Source organism: Pongo abelii, chromosome 16 (assembly GCF_028885655.2).
Source record: "Pongo abelii isolate AG06213 chromosome 16, NHGRI_mPonAbe1-v2.0_pri, whole genome shotgun sequence".
In the NCBI taxonomy this organism is placed as follows: domain Eukaryota; kingdom Metazoa; phylum Chordata; class Mammalia; order Primates; family Hominidae; genus Pongo; species Pongo abelii.
The window spans coordinates 96104723-96120174 of NC_072001.2; the positions used below are offsets into that span (position 1 = coordinate 96104723).

Sequence of the window (15452 nt, forward strand, 5' to 3'; positions counted from 1 at the left end):
GTAATGCTGGTTTGGTTGGTAATAATAGAAATGTTCATTTAGGCCTGGCGCAGTGGCTCATGCCTGTAATTCCAGCACTTTGGGAGGCCGAGGTGGGTGGATCACAAGGTCAGGAGATTGAGACCATCCTGGCTAATATGGTGAAACTCCATCTCTACTAAAAATACAAAAAAATTAGCCGGGCGTGGTGGCATATGCCTGTAATCCCAGCTACTTAGGAGGCTGAGGCAGGAGAATGGTGTGAACCCAGGAGGTGGAGCTTGCAGTGAGCCGAGTTCGGGCCACTGCACTCCAGCCTGGGCAACAGAGCGAGACTCCATCGCAAAAAAAAAAAAAAAAAATTCATTTAAGACCACAGCATCTTGGCAGCTTTCTTACGAACCCATCCTTCTGAAATGTTGCTTCAAATTCATCCTCTTTGCTCCCTGGTCCCACTATTCCACACATACTGTTACTGTTTCTTTATCCTACTTTCTCAATTTTGGAACATAGTTGCAGCTACTGCACTGAATACCTATGGGTTTGCCTATTGTTGTATCTGTCTCTGTGGTTCTTGTAATAATGGATCCCAGAGATAAAACTGACAGTTAATTCAGAAACTAGACCTTACTTGCTGTGTGAAATACCAACTAAATTCTCAGTGAACTCAGCTGAGCGTTTTCTCCTTTTATTTCCCCAATTTATAATTTCAGTTCAGGCCCAGAAAGATGGAATCCCAGCTAAGAAATACAAGTTACACCCTGTACTAGCAGCCCATGTGTGTGTGTTCTTTAAGTGCTCTTGCGGCTATGTCATTTATATTGATTTCCCTGTATTATTATGAGCCAAGCAAATTTGAGGAAAAAAACCCATAATACCACACCTCATTTTTTTCCAGTAATAGGGTCATAAGTCTCATTCTTCATATAGTACATTGAGTATGCAATATATTATGTGTTAGGCTCTGGAAAGGCAGATTAGGTCATGTTACAGATCATATCTGATTAGGCAGATAAACAGTATTTTAACTTTTTCCTTATTATATGTAACTTGCTTTCAGGTTTTTTAATGTTACTATTATGTCTTTAATATATTATCTTTATTTGTATTTTTGTATACAGAGTGATTTTCCTTTTTTTAAAAAAATTGTAGCTTTAGGATGGATTCCAAAAATGTGGAATCAGTAGGTTTAAGGAATATGGATATTTTGGCTGGCGAGGTGGCTCACACCTGTAATCCCAGCACTTTGGGAGGCTGAGGTGGGTGGATCACCTGAAGTCAGGAGTTCGAGACCAGCCTGACCAACATGGCGAAACCCTGTTTCTACTAAAGACACACAAAAAATTAGCCAGTTGTGGTGGCATGTGCTTGTAGTCCCACCTAGCTACTCGAGAGGCTGAGGCAGGAGAATCGCTTGAACCTGGGAGGCGGAGGTTGCAGTGAGGCAAGATGGCACCTTTACACTCCAGCCTGGGTGACAGTGCAAGACTCCGTCTCGGAAAAAAAAACAAAAAAGGAATATGGATATTTTAATGTGGTATAGGCTATGTATAAGGCCTATAGGTTTTTATTTGCTTTGGTTTGATCTTGTCAGGTAAAATGAGTTGCACTCTTTTGATTTCCTTGGAATTTTCTTGTTTGAATTACATGGCTGCTTCTGCTTTAAAGAGTCATCATGTTGTTTGGTTATGCTTTTGAGTGTCTTGATTTGTACTTTAATCATCATTTTCTCTCCTTTTCCAGGCTAAATTAAAGAAGCGGAAGCCTCGGGTAAAGAAGGAAAACAAAGTGCCCAGGCTGAAAGAGGAGCATGGAATTGAGCTTTCATCTCCTAGGCATTCAGATAATCCATCAGAAGAGGGAGAAGTGAAAGTATGAAGTGGGGTTTCGGTCGAGGGTTATTTATTTATTTTAGCTATACTTATTGTGCCAGCTGGAATAAAATCATCTGAAATGTGTTTGGTTTACGAGTGGATTAAATGGAAATAGAATATGTAAGTCTTTGCTTAATCTGTCAGAGAGGATAGTTTAAGTCAGCAACTGCAAATTCGTACATAATGGAAGTAAATGAAGGGGCTAAGACATTTTTGTTTGTTTGTTTGTTTTTGAGATGAAGTCTTGCTCTTGTCTGCCAGGCTAGAGTGCAATGGCACGATCCTGGCTCACTGCAATCTCCGCCTCCCGGGTTCAAGCAATTCTCCTGCTTCAACCTCCCAAGTAGCTGGGATTACAGGCACCTGCCACCATGCCAGGCTCATTTTTGTATTGTAAGTAGAGATGGGGTTTCACCATGTTGGCCAGGCTGGTCTCAAACTCCTGACCTCAGGTGATCTTCCTGCCTTGGCCTCCCAAAATGCTGGGATTACAGGTGTGAGTCACTGCGCCCGGCCTAAAGTTTTAATGATAAATGGCGATTGACACGTAGCCTCATTCTTGGAAATGACGGGGAGTGGTCAGGACTGTGGTTAACCAGAGAGCTCATGCCTAATGTAAAGGGGGCAGCTGCTATGGAGTTATGTTAACAAAACCCCGGTGGGTCAGGTTTGGCTTGCCAGTTTGTAACCTCTGGTCTAAGTAAAGCGAATAGTAAGTTGGTATCATTTAGTGTGCTATTTCAGTGACAACTTTATGGAATTTCTGAAAGTGTAATTGTACTTGGATATTAGCTCCAAGAGGATCAGCAGTGCGTACAGGAACTAGCATGGATTTGAGTCATACATACAGATATTTATTTATTTATTATTAGCTTTTTTTTTTGAGATGGAGTCTTGCTTTGTCACCCAGGGTAGAGTGCAGTGGTGTGATCTGGGCTCACAGCAGCCTCTACCTCCTGGGTTCAAGTGATTCTCCTGCCACAGCCTCCCAAGTAGCTGGGATTACAGGCACCCGCCACCACACCTGGCTAGTTTTTGTATTTTTAGAAGAGACAGGGTTTCACCATGTTGGCCAGGCTGGTGTCAAACTCCTGACCTCAGGTGACAGGTCTGCCTCAGCCTCCCAACGTGCTGGAATTATGAGCTTGAGCCACTGTGCCTGGCCAATACATAAGTAAATTTAAATACTAGCAACCTAATCAGTTATTAGCTGACTTTGTATAGGTATATAATCTCTTTGGTACTCAGTTTCCATCCGTGAAATGAGAATAATAAAACTTACGTTGAAGCGTTGCTATGAGAATTAAATGAGAGAATATCAGTAAAGAGCTTCTGCCTCTACAGTTTTAACTGGTTATTACTGGAAAGTTTAGACTTCTCTGAGTGCCATGAGGCTCTTTGCTTGAAAACAAGCTTCTAAGTATAGACAGTGATGAACACTGGGGGCAGTGCTTCTTTTTCCAGAAAGTACATAAGTAGATATAAAATTTGTAGCAAAAATTCATAGCCCTATTTTGTTTCCTAGGATGATGGCTTGGAAAAAAGTCCAATGAAAAAAAAACAGAAGAAGAAAGAGAACAAGGAGAACAAGGAGAAACAAATGAGTTCTAGGAAAGACAAAGAAGGGGACAAGGAAAGAAAGAAGTCAAAAGATAAGAAAGAGAAGGTAATGGTGCCCTTCTGTTCATGCAGCTATCCACAGCCTTTGCATTCGCCGTTTGGATTTAGAAGTAGAATGAGATTTGAGGGCCCTGGGATAATTGTCTTTTTATGGGTATGTTCAAGAAGGATGGGTGGGGCTGTTGATGGGATACCTGCACCTGTCCCTGCAGAGAGAGGGGAACCTGCAAGTTTGGGGTGTTCTTTAAAAAAGAAGGCCTTTACTTGGTCTTTTATTACATATATCGGGGGAAATATTTGAATGAGATAGGACAGGTGAGAGAAATATGCATTTACATGTAAATACGAAATACGTTCTCAGATTCATATTAGAGGAGCACAATCCACAACTGAATTTGAATACTTGAAGAGTTTGAGTCAAAAACAAATATTAGCAAGAGTTATTGGAATATAAATGGATGAAAAGCCTTGCTATTATAACCTTTACATTAGGGGTTTTATGAAGTTCATTCTAAACCTAAGAATTCGGTACAGTGTTGCAATGTATACTTGCTGACCTCTGAACACAGTAAAATCATTGCCAAAACACAAACAACTGCTATAATTCTAATATCCAGTTGGTAACTCTAATAGATTTCTTGATAAGTGCCTTTGAAACTTTTACTTTGAAATTTTTATCTTACTTTGAAATTTTATATTAAATGTAAAATAAACTTCTATTTAAGAACAAATATAAAAATCAGATTAGGCTGTTTGGGTAGTCTTTCCTCCTCACTTAGCAGTATATCACAACTTTCCAAGTGAATAAATGTTAAAATCATTTTTACAGCCTTGGCAACATAGGGAGACCTCGTCTCTACAAAATAAAAACAAGCAAAAATCTAGCTGGGCATTGTGGCATGTGCCTATGGGCCCAGTTGCATGGGAGGCAGAGGTGAGAGGATTGCTTAGGCCCAGGAACTCGAGGCTGCGGTGAGCCATGGTTGTGTCACACTTCACTCCAGCCTGGGCAACAGAGCAAGACCTTGTCTCAAAAAAAAAAAAAAAAAAAAAATCATTTTTAATAGTTGGAGAGGATTCTGTTTGGGTGTAACATGTTAGAAGCACTTTGAATTTCCCATTTTGAAATACTTTCTAATTTTCGATGTTAATAGACCATACTGTGACAAATAACCTGTGCATTTGTGCTCCCACAGAAAGACATTCTTTTTCTTAAAGTAAAATATTAAAAAACTAAAAACACAAAGAACAATTTTAGCAAACATCTGTTTATCCACTCTCCAGATACCACAACTGTTGTTAACATTTTTTCATGTTTACTTTAAGTGGCTTTTTTTTTTTTTTGCGGGGCCAGGCTGGGGGAGATGCTGATATCTTTTGTATTTCATGAACATATGACTGATACTGTTGAAGCTGCCCCCTGTTCCTTTTCCCTGATTTTATTACTCTTCCTCTGTTCTCCCCATAACCACTACTGTGAAGTGGGTTTGAAACCTTCCTGTTCATGTTTTTATATTTGTAGTACATATTATAGTGTATATCCATATAACTATAAACAAAGCATACTGTGTGCTTAAAAATGTACATGAAGTCAAGCCAGGCGCAGTGGCTCACACTTGTAGTCCTGGCACTTTGGGAGGCCGAGGTGGACAGATCACAAGGTCAGGAGTTCGAGACCTGCCTGGTCAACATGGTGAAACCCCATCTGTACTAAAAATAGAAAAATTAGCTGGGTGTGGTGGCGTGCGCCTGTAAACCAAGCTACTTGGGAGGCTGAGGCAGAAGAATATCTTGAACCCAGGAGGCAGAGGTTGCAGTGAGCCGAGATATGACACTGCACTCCAGCGTGGATGAGAGAGCGAGAATCTGTCTCACAAAAAAAAAAAAAAAAGTACATGAAGTCATTTTATATATTCTTCTGCAACCTTTCCTTCAGTATAATTGAGATTTATATAGATTTCATTTACAATAATTTAGTTAATACAGATTCCTAAATCAAAGAGTATGCTGTTAATAAAAGTTGCTACATGATACTCCAGAAGAGTTCTGCCAATTTACAATCTTAACCTCTTGATGACATTTCTGTGCATTTTACGGATAAAGGAGTAGAAGCCCAAAAATAGCACTGATGAAATTGAAGTTATAATTGGGTACATTTAGAGATGGAAATGGGAATAATGTGTGAGTGAGTAAGCTGCTAATCAGATAGGTTTGTCTTCATGATGTTTCAGGATTTTATTTTACTTTTTAAAAAATAAACTGAGACCATCATATTTACCCATTGTAATAACACAACATAGGTAAGAAATCCAAATTGCATGGGAGGATTGCACAAATGACAATGACTCCTTGTAACTCTTTTTTAAAAGCCTAAAAGTGGTGATGCCAAATCTTCGAGTAAATCAAAGCGATCTCAGGGTCCTGTGCATATTACAGCAGGAAGTGAACCTGTCCCCATTGGAGAGGATGAGGATGATGATCTGGACCAGGAGACATTCAGCATAGTAAGTCTTGAAATCGGGGGATGCCAGTGTCTGCAGCCACGGTACTTGGTGTGGTTCTGCCTTTTATAGGTCCAGCCAGAGCTTCAGTTGAGCTAAGCAATAGTACATTACTTTGGAAACACATTGCTTACAATATCGGAAGACCATGTGCTCTTCAGCAGGCTGGCAGGAAGAGATTTTCTTGTCTTTTATTGAGGGGAAGTTTAAGGAGTGGATTTCATGTCTTGTGCTCCGAGTTAAGAGAGGCTCTAAGGGCCCTTAGAGGCATTTGGGAAAGAGAAGTGTTCACTGAGCAAATATTTATTGAATGTTTTCTGTGTTCCAGCCCCCAGAGTTACCATGTTGAATAGATAACCATTTCTATCATCGTAAACTGTACATTTGAGTAGGGGAGTTAGACAACTACACAGATCATGTTGGTGCTCCTGTGACAGGGCTCTGGAAGAGAGAGAGTGCATACTGTGGAGATCCTGTGAGAAGGGAATTTGACCTAGTCAGGGGATGCCAGGAGGGCTTGTGTAAGGAAGTGATGTTTGAGTTGGGTTCTGAAGGAAGAATAAAAGGGAACAGGAGAAGAGGGGAGGGCAAGGCGATGGGGAGCGAGTGCATGGACCAGGTCTTGCACAGGATTGGATACAGGCCAGTGTGTCCTCAAGGTCCCTTTGCCCCTGGCTGGAGCTGCAGGTATAGATTTCACTGTGCCACCATCCCTTCCCTACCTCTCTGTTGTCTCTTCTCCCCATACTTCCACAAATCCATTGATCAAACAGCTCATTCAGGCTGAAGGAAAAAGCGGTTTTCTTTCAAATTTGAAAATAACTTCCGTCCTGTGGCAGCAAAGGACCCTGTTGACCCTGTCCTGTAACCTCTCTTTGACTTCTTTCTCTGAGTTCTCTAAAACCTATACACGTATGTATATAGATACTGTTTTCTTTACACTTAACTCTGTTTTCTTAAGTCTCTTTTTTGCCTGTGAGCTCTCTGAGGACAAGTATTGTTTTATATAAAGGTCATTTAGATGCTAGAAGTATATCAATAAATGAGTAAATTGAATAAATGAATAAACTAATTACATAGCCAGCTAACCAATCTGTTTCCTAGTCTTTCTTATCCGAGGGTTTATAAGAGAAAATGATATCTAATGTTTTGTGGTACCATGACATTTAAAAAATGCTCTTACAAATGACTCATTTAATCTTGTTTTTATATTATGAAATCTTTAAAAGATGCAGAGAAATTTCAGGGATATAATAGTCATTGATAAATATACCATGAAGTTTTGTCAAATCTGAATTTTTTTAAGACTCAAAATATAAAGCTGAATCCCTTGGTGTTCTTCCCTCTCAACCTATGCTTTTTATGTCTCTCTCTCTTTTTTTTTTTGAGGTAGAGTCTTGCTCTGTCGCCCAGGCTGGAGTGCAGTGGCACGATCTTGGCTCGCTGCAACCTCTGCCTCTCGGGTTCAAGCAATTCTCCTGCCTCAGCCTCCTGAGTAGCTGGGATTACAGATGCGCACCACCACACCCAGCTAACTTTTGTATTTTTAGTAGATATGGGGTTTCACCATGTTGGTCAGGCTGGTCTAGAACTCCTGACCTCATGATCCACCCACCTCAGCCTCCTAAAATGCTGGGATTACAGGCGTGAGCCACCGCACCCGGCCTTTTCTCTCTCTCTCACCTCCCAGACGTAACCATGATTCTGAATTCAATTTTTATACTTAACGTGTGGTTCTAGAGTTTTACTACCTAAGTCTGTAAAGATGATAATAGCTCACATTAATAGCCAGTTACTGTTCATGTGCTTTATGTATATTTTTTCCACAACAATCCTGTGAGGTAGGTTATTGTTTCCATTTTACATATTTAAAAATAAGGTGAAGAGAGTTAAGTGATTTGCCCTATGTCACACAGCTAAGACATAGAATACAGTTTTGACCCAGGCAGTTCGGCATGAGAGGTTGGGTCCATAACCATTGTCCTACGTAGCCTCCCACATATAAACAACATAGAGGATTGATTTCTATGTCTTAAAACTGTAATTGGCACTTGTGTAACCTGTAACTTGCTTTTCCTCTCATAGCAGTCACATTTTTTGAGATTTATCTATGTTAATAATTGTGGCTCTCATTTAAGTTTCATGTTATTCTACAATTTATTCTTCCACAGTTTATTCTTTCTCATGTTGGTGGACATCAGGATTTTTCCAAATGTTTGCTACTACAAATAGGCTACAGTGAAATTGTTGCCCATATTTTCTTGTACTACACAAGTGAGAGCTTCTCTAGGGTGTATGGCTTGAGCAAAAATGGTGGGTCATTCATTAGGTGTATACATCTGCCACTTTATTAGATACTCGAGTTACTCTTGAAAGCAGTTGTAGAGATTGCATTAATTATAGCAATGAATTCAAGTTCCGATTGCTTACCAGCCTTAGAAACAGTTGTTAATTTCTGACTCAGTTAACAGTTGTTGATTTTTGCTAATCTGAGGGCTATGAAATACTGACTGAAGGTTGTTGGACATTTATTTTCATACTTTAGTGGTCATTCATGTTCCTTGTGAATTGCCTATTCAGTTATTCAAAATTGACATATTTGGAATAATTTATCTTTCTTACCTTTTCTGTAGGAATTCTTTTTACATTCTTAATACTAATCTTTTATTTTTTATGGTCATTACGGATGTCTTTTAGTCCTTGGTATATTTTTTATTTTATGTCATTTTTAAAAATTAAAGTATAACACAGAAAAATCCACAGATAATAAGTATGTAGCTGTGGAAATGACCACAAAGTGTTGGGAGTTTGTAGAGTTTTCATTATTTGAAAATTTCATGACCACGTGTTTTACTTAGTTCGTTGTGCCAGATACTCAGTGGCTGACAACCATGTCCCTACACCATTCTGTGAAATTTTCTTGAATTATACGGTAGTAATTTTCTCTAAGTTCCCAGTTTTACCTTTATGGAATTTCTTGTGTTTGGATATCGAATTCTGGATATTGGTCCCTAATTTTATCTTTTTAAGTTGTTCATTTCTGCTTTTTACTCTACTTTCTGGGAGATTCCTTCAACTTTGTTTCACATTATTTATTTCCAAGATCTTTTTCCTCCACCGCTCTCGAATATCTTTATACTTCTCTTTGCTTTCCATTGTTCATGTTACACACTTTGCTTCGGTGGCTTTGCTGATCCTCAGTTGTCAGCTCATATTTAAGAGTGGAGGACTAAACATCTGATTGGAAGTTTGAGCATGTGGGTGGTGGGGCTTGATCTCCTTTGAAAGTTTTCACTATAGGATGATGTAGCAGAAACTTCTGACGGATAGTCAGGATCATTTGGTTTTTCCTCTGGGGTGGTCACATTTTGTGAAGAATGCCCCCGTTTTCTGACTCTCCAGAGCATGAGGGCCTGGCTCCATCCATTCTGGAATCTGAGAGGCAGAAGACTTGGGTGTGGCTCATCCTGTGTGACTGTGCTCATGTGCTCACATAATCCTGTTTTCAGTGTGGTGGGCTCAGCCCTCATCTGTGCCTATGCAGTCCAGCTCAGAGGTTCTTTTATCCTTTTCTGGAGAATAAGTCTTTATATTTGCTGCTGGGTGGAGTTAGAGATCTGGGTATCTTATGAATCTGGATATGTGTTACTTCTTAAGCAGTCTTTAAGCCACTCCCCATTTTAGCCCTCATCCTTCCTTCTGAAGACACCTCGCCTTTGGGGGAATTTTGCCGTGTAAGTCAGGTTAGTTCTCGGCTCTCTTCTTTCCTGGCTTCGAATTTCATTTTCTCAGGTCTGTTTTGTCATTTCCCATGCTGCCAATTTTGTTGCCGTTATCCTCTCTCTTGTTTTCTCTTGTCTTTGTGGGCTTGTCTCTTTTAAGGACAATCCCTTTACCATTGTTTTAGTGGGATTGGGGAGGCAGAGAAAAGATTCTTGTGTTCTGTTTACCATCTTATCTGGAAGCCTTTCTCTTGCTTTCTTTCAAGCCTGAAGGATTTGTAAATATTTTATCCTGTATTTTTAGACAGTTTGTGATGGGAGAATTTCAGGTTAGGTCTGTAATACTGCTCCTCATTAGATCTTCAAAATGGGCTTGTGAGGCATGCCATGCCTCTCTTGCAGATGGGGAAGCAGTATTTAGAGAGGTTAAGTAAGGCGTGAAGGGTTATCACATAACTCTAAGCGATGGTGCTGGCACTGCACTTCAGGGTTTTCTGACTTGAATACTTACACTTATGCCACTGCACTAGCTTTACCCACTCTTCTCTAGCAATTATATGGCATAGGGGTGGGCTGTGTTTTCATCGAGAACACAGTAAGCAAAGGACAAGACTTATTTTCTGCAGATTGTTTATGTCTTTACTCTGTTGTCCTGTTGCAGTGTAAGGAGAGGATGAGGCCCGTGAAAAAGGCACTGAAACAACTCGACAAACCTGACAAGGGGCTCAACGTGCAAGAACAGCTGGAACACACCCGGAACTGCCTGCTGAAAATCGGAGACCGGATAGCCGAGTGCCTTAAAGCCTACTCAGATCAGGAGCACATCAAACTCTGGAGGAGGTAACCACTTTGGCTTCGTCTGCCCAGTTTGATTTGACCGAGTGTGGGAGTGGATTCTGTTTTCTTTTAATAAAAGGTGGCATAGCCACCTAAGAAACCTTTTTCCCAACAAAACTCATCTATTGGCAATATACCTGCAGGCTTTAACTTCCTTTCCATGAAATAGGCCATTCTACTGAGACCAGTCTTTTGAAGGGGTAGGACGATGTCATTAATTTATTTTATGAGAGAAAGATAGTGTTACTGGATTTGCTGGTCTATTCTCAGAAATAAATTTTCTTTAATCCTACAAGGGGCAAAAATCATCTGGTCTTAACTACGCATCTCAGGTTGATATCCAGATATTCAGATATTATTGTATCTAATACAACTAATTGGTTGGTTCTGTACCAACACATGGTGAAACAAAGGTTAAAATCACAACAACTATGAGTTCTCTATTCTCATATCCTTTTTTAATAATTAAAGTAGTAATTTGGATTAAAGCAGTTAATCTAGAACTTCATCGTTTAAGGCATCATGGTTTATAAATGTTCCTTTATATAGCCACTTAAACTTTTTTAAAAGATTTCAATAGTTTTAGGGAAACAGGTGGTGTTTGGTGACATGGATAAGGTCTTTAGTGGTGATTTCCGAGATTTTGGTGCACCCATCACCCGAGCAGTGCACACTGCACCCAATGTGTTGTCTTTTATCCCTCAGCCCCCTTCCCCCCAGAGTCCATTATATCATTTTTATGCCTTTGCATCCAATGTTTGGTTTTCCATTCACCAAAATGGAACTCCATTCCTGAGTTATTTCACTTAGAATAATGGTCTCCAGCTCCATTGAGGTTGCTGCAAATGCCATTATTTTATTCCTTTTTATGGCTGAGTAGTATTCCATGGTATGTATATACCACATTTTCTTTATATACTTGTTGGTTGATGGGCATTTAGGCTGGTTCCATATTTTCGCAATTGCAGATTATGCTGCTATAAACATATGAGTGCAAGTGCCTTTTTCATATAATGACTTCTTTTCCCCTGGGTAGATACCCAGTAGTGGGATTGCTGGATATATATCCACTATTCACTTTGGATATTTTAAGAAAACATGACTGGAAATATTTTTTTTTTTTTTTTTAATGAGACGGAGTCTGACTCTTTCACTCTATCGCCCAGGCTGAAGTACAGTGGCACAATCTTGGCACTGCAACCTCCACCTCCCGGGTTCAAGAGATTCTTCTGCTTCAGCCTCCTAAGTAGCTGGGATTACAGGTGCCTGCCACCACGCCTGGCTAATTTTTGTATTTTTACTAGAGATGGGGTTTCATCATGTTGACCAGGCTGGTCTCGAGCTCCTGACCTTAGGTGATCCGCCCACCTCGACCTCCCGAAGTGCTGGGATTACAGGCATGAGCCACTGTGCCCAGCCATGGCTGGAAATTCTAAAAGGGAATTGTAACATTAAATTTCTTTCCATTAATCACAGTTACTTCGTTTTTATTTTATTTTAGACTCAGAGGGTACATGTGCTTGTTTGTACATAACCACAGTTACTTTGAACTTGTATAGTTCATGGATAATGTGATTATCTTTGTATAATATGTCCAATCTCAGAGGACTGGTTTTTGAGTGAAAAGTGGATTTAAGAAAACTTCTGCATGATGGTGTCCACAGCATGCTTCACACCTATAAAGAAAAGATTTAATTTTCAAAATGGTACTTTTTTTCCACTTAACACTGTTACCAACTTCTTTCTTTACCTAGCGGCATCTGGCCTTTTTTTTTTTTTTTTTCCTTTTTAAATTTAACACTGATTAGAAGATAGCAAAAGGTCATCCCAGTGAACCGACCCATCTTTAAATGTGCCAGGCACTGTGATCTTGTCTAGCAGTAGTTTATAAGGTCTTCGCCCTTTACAAGTCAAAAAAGTAGTACAAAGCAAGCCCTCGGAGAAACTGTTCATCATGAGGCAGCAAATGCAAGACCAGATAGAGTGGAAGTGTTGAGAAGGAAGTGTGTGAAGAGTAGTCAGGAAGGAAGGTCTTCTGAGAGGCAGGCAGGTGCACTTGAACTGAGCGTACATGAGCTGAGTTGAATTGCTGAGATGAACAGAGTTCTCAGGCTTCAGCAAAGGCTTGAAAGTGGGACAGGGAGGGGACTGGGTGGTGTTCAGGATTTAAAGACAGTTTGCTAAAAAGACTGAAGCTCTTTATAGGAGGCTTTAGACAGGAAGGTAAATGGCTCTTCACCTGATGCAGCAGGCTTACTAGTTAGGGAGCCTGTACAGGTGTCCTGTCAGCAGCAAGCCTTGGTGAAACTACCTGTTAGGAAGTTTGAGAAGATGTGAGACTCCTTTATCTAGCTCACTCTGATTACCTGTGCTTACTCTTTCTAAACACCTGTTTCGTCATATCATTCCCCTGTTGTGCAGTAACACCATGCTAGGGTGAACATAATGGAATTGGAGGGAAAAAGTCACTGAGAGTTTTAAGGAAGAAATGAAAGGTTGTGGTGGCGACAACTGGGAGGAAGGAGGGGCAGCAACACAGAGATGACCAGCTGAATGGAGGCCACAGCCTGGGAGATGGTGGTGCTGATGGATTTGTGGTGGAGTCCAGAAAGTGAAGGAAAACTTAAAGGACTGGAGTCTGGGGTGTCATTGATAGAAATTTAGAGGAGTTTTAGGTATTGATAGAGCCTTAGTCTCTAAATCCCTCTGTCAGACTCTTTTTGGCAGAACCATATAAAGGTGTACGGTAAGTCCTCAGATAACGTTGTTTCCTTCAGGTTTGTTTCATTATAACATTGATGAGAAAAAAATTTTGTTTCCCTTAAACTTGCAATTTCCAAGAACCTATTGAAAACATTAAATTAGGACTTACTGTAGTATTAACGCAAATACCTGAAATAATATTTCTGTAACTTAATTTCTATGCTTAGGGAGTATACCACAGCAAAATTTAATAGCTTGCCATCCATGAAGATAATAAAAAATTGCTTTTCTAATTCTATAATTCACCAGAACTGTTCATTTTTCTTTTTAGGAACCTATGGATTTTTGTTTCCAAGTTTACAGAATTTGATGCTCGAAAACTGCATAAGTTATACAAGATGGCTCATAAGAAAAGGTCTCAAGAAGAGGAGGTAAAGTACAAATTCAGTCCTAATTCATACAAACAAATACCAGTTCCACAGAAAAATCTCTTAATTTTTGTTTTTCCATGGGGAGATGATCACAGAATCATGGGTTATTGCTGGTGCTAATAGTCAAACAATAAGACCAGATGGGTGAAATAGCCAATGTATTGGAGCCTAACATTGTTGAAATTCTGACAAAGAGTGTTTACCCTGTGTTTTTATGTCCTAAAATCATTTGTTCACCAGATTTTTTTCTTCCGTGTGCATTTTTCTTCTGTACATGTCAGTAGCTTATAAATGTGGCTCCTAGGAAGTAATAGGGTGGCGGGCAGAAAATACTTTTTCTCTTCTTTTCTGGACCATCTGCTTGGTGTCCTTCCAGCTTTTGTATGGAAGGGGTCCTGCTACTCACTTGTGAGAGGTGCTCAGAAGTTGCCTCTCCTTTGGAATAGGGGGATGGATGCTGAAGTGACATGGAGGAGGCTGCAGAGGCAGTGCTCCTTGTGTGGGTGTGCCCATTTGCAGATCTGCTAACTTGCCAAATGGGCTGTACCCAAGTTGGACATTTGGTTCAATCTGTGAGCATTAAATACCACCTCCACTAATGTGTCAGCTCCATGAAGACAGAGATTTTATGTCTCTCATCTACTGCTATGTTCTCAGCACGTAGAATGGAATAGAATGGTGCTGGGTACAGGGAAGCACTCAGGAGTGTTTGTTATGCTGTGCCCAGTGCTGTGTTGGCCTGTGAAGCAGCACCCTCAAATAGTTTATAATTTAATTTTACATGGAAGAATATGTTATAGCAGTAACATACAGGAATCATATACTAATAAGCATTATAAAAAGTCTATAAAAGGATAGTCAGGAAAGGCCCCAGGAGGGAATGAAATAGTTAGGAAAGGCCCTTTAGAAGGGAGTGAAAATTAGGAAGAGGGTCTGAAGTTGGACACATAATAATGAAAGACTTCATTCATTTAGGGATCAGAAATGAGTATAAGTTGAATAACAAAAACAGTGGTATCCTCCTAGTGGGAGTATACATTGTCACAACCTTTCTGGAGGAGAATTCAGTAAGATTTATTAAAAGACTAAAGCATGCAGTTTTGCTTCCAGGAATTTAGTTTTGAGAAGGAGATAGAGATTTAAATATGTTTATAATGGAAATGACTTTGAAGCCCAACAGTAAGAAATACATTCAATGTGGCTAGGTGCGGTGGCTCGTGGCTGTAATCCCAGCACTTTGGGAGGCTGAGGCGGGTGGATCACTTGAGGCCGAGAGTTCGAGACCAGCCTGGCCAACGTGATGAAGCCTCATCTCTACATAAACTACAAATATTAGCTGGGTGTGGTGGCACATGCCTGTAGCCCCAGCCCCTCAGGAGGCTGAGGTGGGAGGATCGCATGAGACCAGGAGGTGGAGGTTGCAGTGAGCTGAGATTGCATCACTGAATGCCTGCGACAGAGTGAGACTCTGTCTCAAAAAAACAAAAACAAAAAAACAACAGAAAACAAAAACATTCAGTAGTTCATGATATATCCATATTGGGGAGTATTAATTATTAAACAATATTGTAGAAATAAGTATTTACATGGAAAGATTTTCACAATACATTAAGTGAAAAATGAATACCAAATATTTTTGTTTAAAATATAAATACAAAAAAAAGCTTAGAAAAATATGTGCCAAATTATTAACAGTAATTCCCTTGCTGGTTAGGATTTGGGTCACTTTATTTTTTTTATTGTGTGATTTTTTTTTTTTATATGAAACATTTGACTTGTGTGATA

The 15452-nt window shown here is 39.9% G+C and overlaps 1 protein-coding gene across 8 annotated transcripts in view; it reads left to right on the forward strand.

Annotated features, from left to right (window-relative positions):
* CHD2 (chromodomain helicase DNA binding protein 2) overlaps positions 1 to 15452 on the forward strand; it is a 142092-nt gene that overhangs the window by 112795 nt on the left and 13845 nt on the right. For 7 of the 8 annotated variants that reach the window (XM_054531208.2, XM_054531212.2, NM_001133821.2 and 4 more), the window contains 5 exon segments: positions 1723 to 1851; positions 3379 to 3519; positions 5843 to 5977; positions 10358 to 10536; positions 13568 to 13667. In XM_054531208.2, the coding sequence (XP_054387183.1) occupies positions 1723 to 1851; positions 3379 to 3519; positions 5843 to 5977; positions 10358 to 10536; positions 13568 to 13667 (684 nt within the window). 8 annotated transcript variants of the gene reach the window in all.